Source organism: Diadema setosum, chromosome 1 (genome assembly GCF_964275005.1).
Source record: "Diadema setosum chromosome 1, eeDiaSeto1, whole genome shotgun sequence".
NCBI lineage: Eukaryota > Metazoa > Echinodermata > Echinoidea > Diadematoida > Diadematidae > Diadema > Diadema setosum.
Window position 1 is genome coordinate 2,008,073 of NC_092685.1, and position 17,302 is coordinate 2,025,374.

The 17,302-nt window shown below is 39.0% G+C and overlaps 2 protein-coding genes across 2 annotated transcripts in view; both read left to right on the top strand.

Annotated features, from left to right (window-relative positions):
* The first annotated feature begins 3,404 nt into the window (after positions 1-3,404).
* The window catches only part of LOC140232735 (S1 RNA-binding domain-containing protein 1-like), a 36,215-nt gene continuing 22,317 nt past the window's right edge, over positions 3,405-17,302 (top strand). The window contains exons 1-9 of the mRNA XM_072312855.1: positions 3,405-3,544; positions 6,297-6,458; positions 7,034-7,151; positions 7,608-7,746; positions 8,095-8,191; positions 9,040-9,193; positions 9,710-9,918; positions 10,743-10,900; positions 11,580-11,670. Of these exons, the coding sequence (XP_072168956.1) occupies positions 3,405-3,544; positions 6,297-6,458; positions 7,034-7,151; positions 7,608-7,746; positions 8,095-8,191; positions 9,040-9,193; positions 9,710-9,918; positions 10,743-10,900; positions 11,580-11,670 (1,268 nt within the window). The remainder of the gene's footprint in view (positions 3,545-6,296; positions 6,459-7,033; positions 7,152-7,607; positions 7,747-8,094; positions 8,192-9,039; positions 9,194-9,709; positions 9,919-10,742; positions 10,901-11,579; positions 11,671-17,302) is intronic.
* Positions 12,955-16,536, top strand: LOC140246248 (uncharacterized). The gene is made up of 3 exons (XM_072325708.1): positions 12,955-13,317; positions 14,407-14,652; positions 15,322-16,536. Exons 1-3 carry the CDS (start codon positions 13,118-13,120, stop codon positions 15,470-15,472), a joined length of 597 nt encoding a protein of 198 aa, XP_072181809.1. The 5' UTR covers positions 12,955-13,117; the 3' UTR covers positions 15,473-16,536.

Below are 17,302 nucleotides of genomic sequence, written 5' to 3' on the forward strand. Positions count from 1 at the left end.
TCAATCGCAGAATTTCAGAGCTTTGTGATTGTTGAGTCATGTAGATTGTACCTAGATACTTAGTACTAGTTGTAGTACACTAGTTTAGTTGGTCTAGACCGTCTATACACAGCCCAGTCACTGTAAAAATGCGACAGGGCTGTACCAGGCCAGGGGGGTGTTTCACAAAGCCGTTCTTAAAGTTAAGAGGGACTTAAGACAAGTGCGACTGGTGATCAGTTCTTGTGCTGAATTATTGAAATTCTGATAAGTATAGCACACAAGAACTGATCACCAGTCGCATTCAAGTCCTTTAATTCTTAACTGTAAGAACGGGTTTGTGAAACACCCCCCGCAGGATGTAACTATATACACAGCCCAGTCGCTGTTGTGCTTCGTGCGCACATTACTACAGCGTCTGGTCGGGCTAGCCAGGATCATTATCATGGTGCACAATAACTATAGTATACACAGCCCTGTCGCTGCTAGTGCACGGCGTCTGGTTGGGCTATACTGGTGCACAACAACAAAGCGAACACAAAGCAAACATGAGCCTGATGATGTTGTTCGCGTTGAGTTTTGATGCTTGACATCATTTTTGTCACCTCAACTCATTAAAGACAATCTTCATTGATTAGACATCTGCTAGGCCTAATAAATGGTATCCCGGGGTACCAAATAAAAATCAGCCATTTAACGTGTTAGTTGAATTAGGCCTATTTTTTTTTTTTTTTTTTAAAGGTTGTCCCTGCCCTAGGTTGCCAATAGTGGAAATTATTTTGATGCTGGAGCTAGCATGCGCTAGCCACTGCACTGCACTGCGCACTGCACTGAAGTACACGCTACTGCTCGCACAGCGTGCCACGCATGCATCGTATAACATGCAGTGGCATGGGAATGAGTTAAAGGTACATAGTCCCGGTAGTGTATAGAGGGCGCTGTTGATGATACTGCCGATCACCATTAGCATTGATATGAAGATTACCGAAGTTGAGCTGTCATCAAGAGTAAAGTGCGTAGGTGTTGCTAAGTAACGTTGCCTTCGTTGTCTTCTCTGCGCATCGCACAGTCTGTTTGAAGTTTGCTAAAGCTGTCATCCCCCTCAGCCGAATCATGAGCCGAACTGTGATCCGACCACTGACTACAGTGAATCGGACTTCTTCGGACTCGGGGAAGTGGGCCACAGCGATAGCGTAGGTCTCTATAGGAAACTTGCGCCATTCGCCCGCGTACGCATTTGACTAAAACACCGGGACCATGCACCTTTAACTATACACAGCCCTGTCACTGTACACAAGTGTAAGTCGTAACAGGGCTGTTGTTACTTAAGCCCGCCGCACACTACACGATTTTGCCCCGATTCACCGGTCTCAAGACCTTAAGACTAGAAGTGTGACGTCACAGTCTTGCCATTTTCTAGTCGTACGACTGGGTCTTAAAGCCAGTCGTAGAGATTTGACATGTTGAATTCTACGACCAGTCGGGAGCTTTCAGCCATTCACAATGCAGTAAAATGCAAGCTCACGCAGTGCGCACTGCGCGCGCTTTACAGTATAGTGTGCGGTGTCCGGTCGTACAACTGGTCTTAAGACCCAGCTTGGCTTAAGACTTTAAGACCAGTCTGATCGTGTAGTGTGCGGTGGCCTTAAGACTACATAAAATGAAAACTTATCCATTTAGCTACCGTTTTCAGCTATTGATATTGACATACATATATCACAACTTACCAAATTAATACCTTTTTTAATCCTGTACGCCGCAGAAATCGTAGAAATCGCAGAAATGATTCGAAATGTCGGCGCAGCACTGGGCAAAGGGGTGCTGTTGACCGTGCGGGCGTACAAACTCTAGCAGCGCAATTTGCATCGTTCAAAGTTGGGAAAGATTTATTTTGAATCGCCCAGCGATGATCACAGCATTCCGGGTTAAGATTGGACTTTTTGCTCAGTGTATGTTGCGTGAGGGCTCACTATGGACTGAAATATCGTGCTCATAGTCCAAGCATCTCAATTCACATGAGTGATTCGTAAAATTTGTGATAAGACTGTAGAAATTTTCAACAGTTTTGTTGTTGTGTGCCCTTGTTCGAGGGGTGTAGTAGATATGTGTATCACACACCGTCGGGCTAGGGAATGACTATGTACACGCACACACAGTGCATGCATTTCTCTTTGCCTGTCCTTGAGTGGACGTGAGGTGGCGCTACACAACGTGGTACTCAGGGATACTACGGTACCCCGGGGTAATGCGTGATGCATCATATGCACAATTCACAACTTACCGAAAACGAAGATTATATGCGGCATGTGCGAATGGTACATCGGCTTTCACTGACAGCCATTTTGTATAATCGGGAGTTCATGCGTTCATGAGTTCATCTGGTATTTTAATGTTTAAATTGCAATATGTGTGATTTGTTTGAGGGTGCATTCTATTTTAACAAGCTTCCAGCTTTCTCTGAACTGTACCTGTTACATTTTATGAACATTTTATATATCCAAATGATTTTTATTAGTACTGAATGTTGTATGAATTGAAATGAATTGAACTCCCTCCCATCTTTTCTCTGTAAAATTGACAAACTGGATCACTTTGAAGCCTCACTCAAGACTCACATTTTACACCAGGCATTTTCAGTGCTAACTCTCTTGGAGGAGTCTGCGCCTTTGAATGTATACAGATATATGGCACTATACAAAAGCAGTAGATCGTCATCATCATTTCTCTACTAAAATTACTACTATTAGACTTTAAAATGTCGGGCCAATGTCTGCTAAAGTCATGACCATCGTACTATTTATGTAGCTATATCATATTTTTGTAACAGAGGCTCTTCTTACCGTCTGACAAATTTTAAATGACATCAATTACAAAAGAGAAGCCATTGTAGTGCAGAGCAAAGCATGACCATGAACTCTCAATAGTGAAGTCCTTGGTTCATGTCCTCTAGCAGCAGCAGTTGTGCCCTTGGGAAAGGCACTTTATCCTCATTTCCTTTTCCTCTGGGGAGGACTTGAGTTGTTGGTCTTGAGGAAGTTTAGCTGTCATTTAAAATAAATCCACACAACAACAACAGCATCAAAGGCAACAAGACCTAACAGGAATTCTTTCTCTAATTGTGCTTTCATGATATTGTTTATAGGATACACCCTATGGCTCTCTTGATTCAAAGATAAAATGGAAAAATCTAGTGTGAGCAGTGATGTAAGGAGAATGACAGCTCAGTATAAAGGAACACAGTGTGCCAGTATTTAAAAGATTATCTGATTATATGGCAGCTTCAAGTCACTTTCATCATTGACATTTCTGCCATGTTCAGACATGTATTCAAATCAAATTGTTGTAATGTTATGGCTATGATTTTGTCATATGCTAGAAGAACTGTTTTTACCCCATATCTTATCTTTATTATAGGTTTTACTACCATGGCGAGGCCAAAGTCGACTCCTGTTGAAGATGACTGGTATGATGATAATGAAGACATGCATGAGTTGTCTTTCTATGAGGGACCTCCATGGCATCCACCAAAAGTGATCCAAGATCAGCTTAATGAATCTGGCATCAGGTTGGTAATTGATGTCAGTAATGCCCTTCTCTTGTGCTTTTTAGCTGTGTGTTGCAAATTGTAGGCTGTACACTTTCAACTTGTGGCACACATGCATGCAAAGTTTAATGTTTTTATTTTTATACCCAGTGCAGATAATTGTGTGATCTACTGTTTACATGCTCACTGGCCAAAACGTTTTTTTTTTTTTTTTTTTTTTTTTTTTTACTTTGAAACCAACTAATGATGTTTGCTTTCATAGTAAATGCAAAGAATAGATCATCATTTTGAATTGATATATAAGCAAAGGCAATCTAGATACTCTTTACTATTGTGTGGATGATTTCCAAGTTTATTCTGAATAAAATTAGACACACTTCCTGCTCCCTTACAAGAAGAAAGTTGATTTGTCTTAAAAAGAAAAAGGAAGAAAGAAAGGCAAGATTAATGTATTCATGCCAGTCCCGCATACATTATGTATGATGTTCAATTCACGCTGTCGCCAATGACGTAAAAAGTACCCGGATGTGGCTTTTTCGTCAAGATTTAGTGCACTTCCAGGACTTGGGCACTTCTGGTGCGGGGCATGTTTTGCACAGCGCCGGCCACAGATAGGCGGCTGTATCCGAGCCAGCCAGGACTGTGATGCATAACTGTAGCTATAGTCCTCGCATTGCCCTACGCCGGCACGCCTTGCATATATATAGCATGCAGCGCACGCATACAAGCTAGACATACCGGTACTGCTTGATCATTGCGATCGACTTGCACATCAGTCATCTCTGCATACACTGAAAATAATACTGGAAAATATTCACCCACCTGGATATCGTCATGGAATGCCCATCTTTTTTATGCCTCCGCCACGAAGTGGTGCCGGAGGCATTATGTTTTCGGGTTGTCCGTCCGTCCGTCCGTCCGTCCGTCCGTCCTTCCGTCCGTCCGTCCGTCCGTCCGTCCGTCCGTCCTTCCGTCCGTCCGTAATGAATTTTGTGGACAAGGTAACTATCAAAACCTGTTGAGGTATCCTAATGAAACTTGGCATGTATGTGTATTAGGGGGTGAAGTTGTGCCTATCAACTTTTGGGTGCACATGCTCAAGGTCAAAGGTCAAAAGGTCAAGGTCAAATACATAAAATTTCACTATTTCCACCATATCTATTGAATGCCTGAAGATATTTTCTTGAAACTTAGTGTATACATGTATTACCCAAATAAGATTCTCTGGTGAAAGTTTGCATCATGAAGTCAAAGGTCAAAGGTCAAAAGGTCAGGGTCAAATACATGAAATTTCACTTTTTTCGCCATATCTATTGAATGCCTGAAGATATTTTCTTGAAACTTAGTGTATACATGTATTACCCAATTAAGATTCTCTGGTGAAAGTTTGGGTCATGAGGTCAAAGGTCAAAGGTCAAAAGGTCAAGTAAAAATATCAAAACTTCTTTTTTTTCTCCGTGCCTTGGAAAATTGTTCAAGTTATCTTCATGGAACATAGTATATACATGTACTGACTGGAAGTGATTATCTAGAGAATGTAGGGTTCACGGGGTCAAAGGTCAGGGATCAAAGGTCAAGTGCAACACTTCAAAATTTTACTATTTCCCTCATATTTATGCAATGCCAGCAGGGTTATTATTTTTTTTACACTTGGTGTATGCATGTGTAACCTAATAGAAATTCTCTGGAAAGTTTTTTTTTTTCTTCTTTTTTTGCCTCAAAGGTCAAAAGGTCAAAGATCAAGTGAAAGTGCTGAACTAACTTTTTCCTCCATATCTCGAAGTGGCTCAAGTTATCTTGAAACTTAGTACATATATTATGCATGTTCTACCTGAAAGTGATTATCTTATGAATTTTAGGGTCAAGGGCCAGATGAAAATGGTAACAATTTACTATTCAATTCAGAAATTGCACTTTTTCTCCACACCTGTACCTTGAAAATTACTCAATGCCTAAATGTATGAATGGGTCAAAGTCGAGTTAAAGTCCTTAAATCCCTGGATACATGCTCTCCTATTCATCCAATTAAACCTAGGTCAAGGAAGGTGAACATTCAACACATTTGTGACAAACTTGTCATTTCAATATTTTGCCAATTTTGTGAAAATGTAATCACACATTGTCCACATGTACTATCTAGACCTATTGGGAAAATCATGCATTATGGCGGAGGCATACCAGTCGCCAAAGCGACATTTCTAGTTTTTTATTTGTTCTCTGTCGAAGTTTTCCGAACACAATCGGGAACGAACCGTGATCTCGAACTAAACCTGTCTACGAAGCAATTTCTTCCAAGCAAGTCATACGCGCTGTGGAGTCACCCAGAAACTTCTCCCACGTCTCGCATGCCAGGGATATTTCTGTAGATTTGTTCGTTTATTGTCGTGTGACCAACACATGGCAGCTTCGCAGTAACGGAAGTACGAACGGAAGTGTCTTGGCTCCCGAACTATCCCATATTAAATACACCGTAAAATGATGCTTAAAACAACATCCGGGTACTTTTTACGTCATTGGTGATAGCAAGAATTATTTTTATTTGCAGTCGTGTTATAGTCTTGCAACCCAAAGGTAATTCAGGATAAATGAGATTCAACTCTAGGAACCATTCAAGAAATTCATACCTCTCGAATTCTTATCGCATTCTCGCAACTATTCTGCCACCCTGTATTGGCATCCTGTGTAGATAAGCTGCACTTATATTTGTTTTTATGTTTTCTCTTTCTTCATGTCTTACCCGTCACCATTGTCCCTGTGTGTATCTGGATCCCAGGAGCAATAATTTGCCCTTGGAGCTTGGTGCAGTGGAGAATGTGGTAAAACTACTAGAGGATGAGTGTACGGTGCCCTTTATTGCCCGCTATAGGAAGGAGCTTACAATGAACATGGAACCCAAAGTCATCCAGGAGATTAAATCCTCCTTAGAGGAACTCAAGTATGTCATCTTCCCATTTACACTTATTGAGTTTTCTCTGATTTACAGGTTATCAGGTGTTACTCATTTGTGAAATGTGTGTTGTGTTGTTCTTGTTTTGTTTATAGTGTTCGACTCAAGTAAAGATTTAAAGGAAGACAGTAAGATTCTTGTCCTTTGAATGTTTGTCAAACTACACTCAAGTTATCTTCGATCCATCAATGTTCAGATTTATTGGTCTTTCTTTTCTTCAAGTGATTTTAAAAGTGCAATATGATGTCTTCCATCATTTTCTTTTTAATTCTCTGCAGAGATATAAATGTCAAGAACAATCTTCTTGATTTTAAGGGAGACAGACATTCTTTAAACCTTACAGTTCTATGTTTCAAGTAATTTGTTTCAATAGTTAATTTGATTATTCATTTCTGCATTCATATTAATTAGTAATTGACTTTCAAACAAGATTTTCCAAGTTACAGCTTCTTTTCTTACAGGTATATGAAACTGAATATTATACCAATCACTAGTTGTTGTTGTTTTTTTTCATGATTACAGCAGATTTGTTGCTATCTGTTCCTGTGTGGTTACCTTTGTAGGGTTGTCCAGGAGAAGACCAAGTCTCACCTAGACCAACTGGCCCGACAGAAGAGGCTAACCCTACAGCTGAGGGAGTCCTTCTGTGGTGCCCAGAGCCTGCTGGAGCTGGAACAACTGGTGAGTCCTACTACAGCTACAGATCACATGCATATGATATTATGACCGCCCAGCCAAACCCCCCCCCCCCCCAAAAAAAAAAAAAAAAAAAGTCGCAGATTAGAAATTTCTATAATGGACCAAAATATGTCATTTGGGTTGACTGACTTAATTTGTTAATGTTTGTCTTACCTGGGAGAGTAGTCTTTTCCCCACATACTGTCAAAATTCAGCAGCTTAAAACAAAAGCTGAAATTTGAGGTATTAGCAGTTTGAATGGAACAATTTGAGTACTACCATGTTTGTGGATTAATGCGTAATTTTTGTTACATATTCAGCACACAAAGCAAGAAACCAGCTATAACCCACACACGACAGTATTTTGCATCTCACCGGGGAGGATGGGGGCACTTCTTATCACAGTTTATGAAAGAGCTTCCTCAGCAGCATTAATGATTTTGTGTCTTTTTTATACAGTTTGCTCCATTTAAGACTGGAAGCAAGACTACGCTGGCGGAGCGAGCCAGACGGGCGGGGCTGGAACCAGCAGCAGAAGCTCTCCTGGACCCCACCCAGGTGTTTGATGTCCAGAATTACATTAAACCCGATGGAGAAGGTGACTGTCCTGGATTGGTTTGTGTGTTTGTATGTATGTGTGTGTGTGTGTGTCCAATGTTTAATCAAATATCCATTGGAAATTATGAAGGTGAATCTATTTCTTTAGCATAACATTCCTAATGTGCAACTCTATTATGCATTCAGTTGTATTGTAGGTGCAATATTTAAAAGATTTGCAGAGATTTAAACTATATTTGTACCGTATATTTATACAACATTGCATAACCCATTCATTTGAAATTCGCATCTTTCAGATTTGTCTACAGTGATTGCAAACATAATGTTTGAAATGTCCGTTTAGTCCCCTAATTTATTTTTAAAATGCACAAAATTCATATTTTGTCAGGTTGCCAGTCAGCAGAAGAAGTAGAGAAAGGTGTGCAGCACGTCATAGCAGACATGGTAGCAAAGGATAAAACCTGTATGGACCATCTCAGGGAAAGGTCAGAGGTCATTCAGAATGTTTGCATTATTTTTAAGCTCTCAGTTTTACAGAATTCAGGTATCCCTAGAGTATTCTGAATAGTATTGAACTTCATGAAGTGTATTCATCATCTCTATTTTTCAGTCAGAAATATGCATGGATTGAGTGGATTCTTTTCCCCTCTTTTGTCCTGTGCAAAGATACTGGTAATTAGCTTTACAATTCTCAAGGAGAAAGATTTTGCCTTGTGCCTTCACATATGAGAATGACATGCTCTTAGCAGTGAATAACATCAGCCTACCCAGTGATTTAGAATGACTAAGATTAGTACAGATGAAGGGAAATTATGATAGTTGGCATATAGAGTATAGATCACAGACTGTGTATATTTGAAGAGTGTTACTTTTTTATGATGTGAGAGAATAATGATGTACATGTGATGACTTCTGTTTGATGTCTCTTCCTTCTCATTAAATCTTTATTCTCATTGAGGGGATATTTTGCTTGAAAATGATCTTGTTATATTACTAGTTTCACGAAGGAAATGAATCATATTTGTGAAATTTTCGTTGTCATTCAACTGGGTCTCTGTAAATTTATCTTATTTACCTCTTGCTCTCTATTTTTCAATACATCTAAATATGGGAGTCAGAGAGCACATTATACAGTTTTTCCTTCATGAAACATTATAAATGCTTTGTTTCATTGTTAGGAACAGAGTGTGAAACAGGTGCTCAAAGTTTTGGTTTTCTTAACCTTTCCATTTGTTTTTCATTCTGCTCTCTTGATCCTTTCATACATTCAGTGTTACTACTGCGTGCGCGAAGGTCTAGTAACAACGTAAGATTTTGTTTCGTTTCTCTAAAGTAAACAATTCGTCAGTAGGAAGATATATCTACTCATCAGTAAGGCAAGCCAGTCTCGCAAGAAGAATAAACCGGCGAAGATGGTGGACTATGACAAGTTCAAGATGTACATCACCAATCAGAAATTTTACATTGATAGCATCAAGCCTCATCAGGTGAGCAGAATCCTGCAACCTCTGTGCGTCTGAAAACAACTGCTGTCACTTTGGGCGCAATCTTGAAATAGCTCTATGATTGACAGATACAACTAATAACTATTTTGTGATGAACAGTTTTAATTACTAACCACTCTGTGATTGACAGATACAGGGTACAACTCCTAACTGCTTTGTGATTAATTGTTACAACCAGAAACTGCTCATTGATTGACAGCAAAGAATCTGCTGCAAGTATTAGTAGAATGTAGCCACGCCCTGTGATTGAAACTGGAAACTAATTTCTGATTTTTAGCACTATTTTGCGATTGATGAGGACAACTTTTATTCATTGCTACTCTTTTGACAAACTGAAAAACTCATATTTTCATAGAAGTTAAAGTAGATGATGTACAACAGTGGGTGATTGGTATAATGTTGATTTATCTTAACAAATGCATAGATTTTGTGTTATCAGCGTATTAAAGGGAGACATCTAAATATGAGGCCATATTGATGTCCAACCTCCTGTACCAGGTGCTGGCTATTAACCGCGGTGAGGAGCAGAGTGCGTTGACCGTCAAGGTCATCCTGCCCGATGAGATGACCACCCGCTTCCTCCACTGGTGTACTGCAAAGTGGTCCAGGGAAGCTACGCCCGACTCCTACACCAAAAAGTGCATCAGACTGGCCGTGGAGGATGCTTACAACAGACTGATGCTTCCTATGCTTATCAGAGAAATTAGGTTGGTGCAAGAAGGTCATATTTTATCTATATATCTTGGTATACTTTCTATATAACTCCAATTTTAAGGACTAATCCTGTGTGCATACCTTTATGTGTTGATTTAATGTCATGCAAGATTAGTGAGGATAGTTGACACACAGTAAACATGAAAGTGACAGATAAGAGATTTAGCTGCCCTATGAGGATTTGTTAGGACCAGCATGTACACTGATATTTTTCTTGTACACCGTTACTGATTCTGTGTAGATCAGTGCTTGATGCCAGTATTTATCAAAATGCCTGAGGTTTGTTCATCAACCTTCATATACTTTGTATGAGCATGGAATATATGTTGTCTGATTTTATTAGAGCTATCATTGTCATATGCCATGGAAAGAAGATTTAGCAGTCATGCTAAAATATCTATAAAAAGCTTTGCTGGATGTATTGGCTTAGTTTCACATCACTATGCATACTTGCCAACTAATAAGATTTATCAGATTTAGTAAGATTTTTTACATTAAAAATAGCAAAATAAGATTTTCTGTCAGAGAAATAAGATTTAAAAAAAATATTTAGATATACCTTTCATGTGTATTTTCTGAAGATTTGACTGAAAGTAAGATTTTTAACTTCAGTTTGCATATAAAATAAGATTTTTGCAGTCCACGAGTAAAATATTTCATCTTGAAATGTTGGCAGGTATGCACTATGTCCACTCCATTGGTTGATGAAGGGTTTTTATTGGATATGCAGAGAGCTAAGGAGCTGTATTGATGTAGAAAATGGTCATCTTTGGGTGAAAGGATGAACTTATAATGCTAAACGGCTTAATTTCTGCAGGTCAAAGCTGAACAAGTGGGCAGTGAAAGCATCAGTGGAAGTCTTTGGCAGAAATCTGCATCGCCTCCTGCTGACACCACCCATCAAGAACTGCACCATCCTGGGATTGGATCCTGGCTACAAGAATGGCTGCAAGATGGCTGTTATCTCTCCCACAGGTCAGTTTGGTCTTCAATAAGGACGGGTGCACCTCAGGTCTGAGATGAATGCTTGAGAATAAAGACATTGGGGACATATCAAAGTGGGAGCAGGGTATGAGAAGTCCACATGAAGTAACTGAAATCATTTAAAATAGCCAAGTGAATTGTGGACATTTGACAATGAGGAAAAGTTTTGTTCTGGATGTGCTCAATATCAACTGTCAATTTCTCTTTCAGACATCATGAAAAAAAGTAGTAATGTAGAAGAATTTCACTGTTAATGCATGCGTTCAGTGGTAGATATCTGCTTGATTTTCTGGATTTTTGCTGAACTTTCCCACTTACTCAGCAAATAGCAAAGGTGTTTGCATTGGTAAATTGAGTTAAAAAAAAACAACAACAAAAAACAACAGCAAACAAACACCTTTTTGCTAGATCTACTTTTCTGGAATTTTGTGTGTATTTGTGGAATCTTATGCAACATCCATGTAGATGAACCTCAATGTGCAGATATGTTTTATGTTAATAAAATGAATAACAATTCTTTGATTTTTCTCTCATATTTTGACAGTTAAATGTATCTCATTCATTCTTGATAAGACTTTCTCTATCCCTTCTATCTGGAACTAAGACAGTGAGGTCATTTTGACATGTTTTCCAGTACATGACAATGAAACATAAAAAATTCCTGTTACAGGGGATATTCTTCATACAGACATCAGCTACATGCACACTGGCAACAAGTTCAGGGAGAAGGAAAAACTGATTGATGTCATCAAGTCTCATGGGTAAGGCAAAGTCAGTTTTGTGAGAGTAAATATTATCCTGTAGATTCCTATGATTAAAGGTTTTAATGCAAATAACTGACTGATAGTTTGTTGAAATTTGTGTAAAATATTGAATTTTCTTAACCCTAACTAGGCCGGGGGTGGGGGGGGGCCTCCGAGGCCCCCCCCCCTCGACGTTTCGCGCGATGTATCGCTATCGCGAAAAGCTATTGCCGCGGGGTTTCACAACTTTTTTCTTTTGAGTCTCCCGCATCTTTTGACACCAAATTTTGCGATGCCTGGGTGCGCGGTTCCGAAGTTGCGCATAAAGATAATAAAAAGTTTTGGTACCTCAAAAGTTTCCCTGAATTTCCTTGTCTTAGTTTGTGTTTCAGGTTAAAGTACGTTGTCTGTGAGACTTACTTGCCCCAAAGTGCTCTCATGTCTTAGTAATCATGCAATAATGGTTTTGTACCAGAGCCGGTAGAGGTAGACATTGTACGAAACCACTGACTGCGACCAGCAGCGTGCAGCCCCATACGCATAGCTAACTGTGACCAGCAGCCCCATACGCATAGCGTAATGGGGCTTCGCATTGTAGCATTCAGGATTATGACAGATTTAGTATCGCGGGTAAATGTCAACTTAAAATCCAAAAATTTCTTCAATTTGAAGACTTACCAATTAAAGGTATACTATTTTAACATGTAAACAAAGGCTAATTACACGTATTGTGTACGTCTGAGTTCGAATCCGTCATTGGATTTTCAAAAATATGACCCATTTTCACTAAAAATTGCCAAAACCTAAGTCTATCGGGAACGCCCCTAAAAAAATCCGGCTCAGCGGCGGATGATTGACAGCCTGTGTACAACGTCACAACCAGAATATGCGAGCCAGCTCGGCTTCGAAGGGGTCGCATATCTGCATTGCACTGCGTGTTAAAAAATACGTGTGAGCGATAATTTTGCCCTCTTTTGAAAGCACGATTATGAAGTATTGAAAGTGTAAACTAAGGGGAAAAGCCCACGTTTAAGGAATTTGAACATTACTCTACATACACATACGATATAATTTGATTTGGGCCCATATTTTACCAAGTTTATCTTATTTATAGTCAACATTGTTTTATTCATCCCAAACCTGTTCGTGCGAAAATGTGTTGCGTACTAGACGTATAGGACAGGCGTTTTATTTCTCCGGTCTAATACTTGGGCACTTGTTAACACGGGCATTGTCTTGCGTACACATAAGTTTGGTCAATACGACTGACTAGCGCGACTGGCGTTGTTGAGCAGACGGCCAATTCAGCTGCAATAACTCGCTAGCGTTTGCGCTCGGACTGCATTGGTAGCTTTGAAACTTTGAGAAAACGCCGCTTCTTGACAATGGATCTGGGGTTTGAGTCGGATTTGGAAGACACATTGTCATGAACCCGAATCGGCGCTAGTGCGCCTCCGAATCAGAGATGGAGGAATTAGATGACGACAGTGGAGACGAGCCAGCGGCAAGGGGTATCTCGCCCTATTTGTTTGAGCCGCTTGCAGAGGTGGTGGACGCGCCTCCGGGCGAGCTCGGGGAAGATGCTGAAGCTCGTGCCGCTGATCTTGACGGCGAAGCACTTGCGCCTGCTGCTGCAGGAGCAATGAGACTGGGAAATAATAACTGGTAAATTAAAGTGAACTTGTACTTCTCATTACCAGTCATAGTTTCAAATATATTATGCTCATTTGTTAATCTATAGTCTAACCTTTGTTACATATATTTTGAAAGTTTGAAATTATGTTTCGAAAAAGGACAACATAAGTCTTATTTTGTACAGGGTACATTGTCATTAGTATACGTTATACACAGGGCCTACCAGAAGTGAGATATGTGGTATTCAGAACAGAAGTGAAGGAAGATTCGGAAGTGGGCTGCTGGTAACACAAAGAAGAACAGTAGCCTAGGCCTATTACTAGTACTTTTGATAGACCTACGGAAAGATAGGTATAGCTGTCATTTCTTCATAAGTATTTTTTATGATTATCTTCTCGTAAAAGTATGAAGTAGAGTCTCCAAATCACTAGGCCATGTATAAATATTGCCACTAAAGCGGAAAATACACAGCATTGGAGTGACAAAGCTTTACATTTTATGATAGTGCCAATAACTGCTATTTACTGCATAGAGATTATGGCAATTATTTACTTTAGTGGGATATGTTTGGTTGCTAATTCAGGCAAACTTTTAATGGAATAAACCCTCAACTGAAATAAGCCAGGCAACCAAAAATACCTACATTCCACTAAAGTGGATGATTACCACAAACTCTATACAGTATAGCAGAGCACTGCCATCAGGTGGCAAGCCATCGTTCACAAACGATGTGTTTTTGTAGAGAGATGTACGCCTCTGGTTTATAGTGATAGAGCTTTGTTTAAATTTTGAGTGTGTAACTCAACATCTTGCGGAGGTCATCTCAACCTCGGGTAGCCCGAGAGGCTGAGAAGTATAATGAAATATCTTGTTCTTCTATATTCTATTAAAAAAAACATACGTGATAGAGTGTGTTTTTTTTTCTTTTTTTATACTGATGTCATAAAATGCTCAAAATTGGCAGCCCAGCAATGTTACATGTAGTACATGCTCGCATGGCTATTTTACGTATTAATTTGTGCAGACGATTCACTGTTGCAGAACTATAACAATACATAATATAAACAATACCCCTTTTAACATCACTTTATATTCATGCTTTGTGTTTTGATAATACAGGTGTTCATGCAGTGGTGGGTGTATCCCATTTGATGCAGTCAGTGAGGGAGTCCATATGCTGCAAAGAATTCCTGTACTGGTGAGGAAGATGAGTGACTACACTGACGGTGAGGAGGACCTGAATTGCATCACGGAGCACCCAGGATTCCAGCCAGTATGTTTAGACAAGTGGGTACTGGAGACAGCGTATTTTCAATATGTACAGCAGTATGAGGATCACCACCGAAGGGATGTAACTGAGAATGAGTGAGTACCCATACTAGTGCAAATGTGCTACTATATACATTCTATTGAACTTTAGTTGAAGTTTATCAGATTTGTGAGAATGGTTCACACTATAACAAATTTATGTATCATCAGAAAAAAAAAAACATTTGCATGTCCGCAGATTGGAAGTAGTTGAAAACAATAATGAACACTTTTAGTTACATTTTTCATAGCAAATAACTGCTGATAAGTAACAGTATAATTCATGAACCATGTACAGTGGAATTTCATTTAGTTGAAAAAAAAAATAACAAAGAGCTATAAAATGATATCTAATCATTTTGCAGGTCCACGCTCTTTATATAGAATTTTAGTTTTTGTACCATAATATAACAAAGTAATTTTCATGGTTCCATGGTCCCCCTTGGGACCTGTTCATTTTTTTTTTTTTAATAAGGCGGGGGGGGGGGGGGGTGGAGAGGATTTTCTCTGTCTGTAGCTATGTTATAGCCTCAAGCCTTTAGGTAATTACAATGCTATATCAAATCCTGTGATGTAGAAATGTTTAGAGAAAAATGTATTCATGAACAAATCAAAAGGGGGAAAAAACAATTCTATGCCTATGCATTCAAGTATTGAGATGATATATTGACATACTTGCCAACCTTCTTGTCTTTCTTGTATTGATATTTCCTATTTTCTGTCCAGGCGATCAAGGCACATTGCATACAGGCAGCTGGTTCGGTGGTGTTGGGGTTTTCTGGGCAGGAGGATTCGTGTTCGCCTTCCTTCATGTGCTGTCACAACCATCCGCAACTCTTATCCATCCGAGGTGTACAGGGGGTTCAAGGACATATAAAATTTGTTTCTTGGATCTTCAAGTGTGACATTTGAGGGACTGGGATTGGGATTATTTTCTTGTATGTTGCATTGTATTACCCATGGCTGTACACCTCTGAGTAGTATCAAGAAAGTCAAGTTCAGAAACCTTTTAGAACTACAAGACTCTGGATGCTTGTCATGTATTTTGTTTCACTTGGTATCTTACTATCTATTTTAAAGGTAGGGGATACCTTTTACAGACCTCCTAAAATGCAGCAAAACATTAAATATAAACCTCAGGGGACTTGTTTAGGCCACTGCTGAGAAATTTGGAAGTCAACAGTTATCTACAATTTGAATAATGCACAAAACTCAACTACTCAGTAGTTTTGTGTGTCAGCCACTGTTAAGCCTTTTTTGCTGCAGTCTTCTGTATCTTTTATCTATAAACACAAATCTAAAAGTATAAGAGCTGATGTAATAACATATAGAGTGTGTGGCAAGAATGTATATAGAAATGTTTGTAAGTTTTGATGAACTTTCTTCACAAAATATACATGATGGACACACATGCAGTGCATGGGTCTGCAAAGGTAGCCTAGTAATGTACTGGAATTTACGATGAGCCCCGAAAAAAATTCTATTCAAAATCTAACGGTCAATAAAAATGTACTAAATGTTACCTTCCACTTTCAATACTTTATGGGAGTTTCTAAAATGATACTCTCTTCAACATACCACTGTATAAATTGCAAACAGAGAAGGGAAATGCCTCATGAGAGTGATAGGTCTTGAAGCTGTAAATTATATTTTGCCACTAATATAGCTTGTTTCTATTCATATCCATTTCCTATTTTCCTATGACATTTTGAAGTGGGGAAATGACAAGTTTTGTGTTCTCATGAAATGCTTGTACCTTTTTTTTTCAGTGTTGGTATGTTCCCTGCTCTTTCAAAATGAGGCGAAAATTCCTGACCATGAAAATGTAGATTCGTGGAGCATTATTTATGCTCAAATCAGTGGAGAATCATCTAGAGTTATGTAATGGCTTTCTCACACGTTACACATCTAGATATGATCAAACAATAAATGTAAGTGATGCAATGCAGTGACAAGTATTCTTGAGTGACATTTTTTTGTTATTGTTTTACATAGCAACCCTTCTCCCCTTGAAATGTTTCTTGCCCTGATTCATTTGACACCCACATGTTTCTGTGGTGCCGAGTACAGATGCAAATACAGTGTCGTACAGTGAGATTTCAAAGTGATTCTACACGAGGATGTAATATCATTTACAGAATCATTTTACAATCTTTCTCAGCCCTCTGTATCTTTACTCTAAGCAACAAAATCATGCGGTTGTCAGATGAAACGGGCACCAATTTCATAAATCAGACCCCTTATATGGAAATACCCAAATAGCAATTTTCTTAGTAATTCAGAACACACACACACAACACACCCCCACACACAGACACCCTCACACATATACACATACAACTTGTGTAAAATTTGGTTAAAATTATCAAGAGAACACCTTCCATGTAATGCTGTGTAGTACTTCTACATTTATTCATCTCACAATAGATGAAGTAAGCGCGAATTCTTTTACGAGATGATTCAAAGGTATCAACATTCAATCAACATACATGCAGAAATGTTTTATGATACTGGATACTAATACCGTTTTAGTGAGGAGCATTTAACCATGAATGTTCAAATACAAGTCTTTAGATGGCTAAAATATCAACTGAAATTAGAGCAAACTTTTTATAGTTATTTTTCTACCCTGATATAATGAGATTTTAAACCAAAGAAACAATCATTTTCATAGTCCCTCAACACTTGTTATAACAGGGTTCCACTG

Bases quoted from the DNA above. Each gene is read 5' to 3' on its own strand.
- LOC140246248 (XM_072325708.1), top strand. From the start codon at position 13,118: ATGGAGGAATTAGATGACGACAGTGGAGACGAGCCAGCGGCAAGGGGT. The intron at 13,318-14,406 runs GTAAATTAAAGT...TTGATAATACAG, and splicing joins AGACTGGGAAATAATAACTG to GTGTTCATGCAGTGGTGGGT. The intron at 14,653-15,321 runs GTGAGTACCCAT...TTTTCTGTCCAG, and splicing joins AGGGATGTAACTGAGAATGA to GCGATCAAGGCACATTGCAT.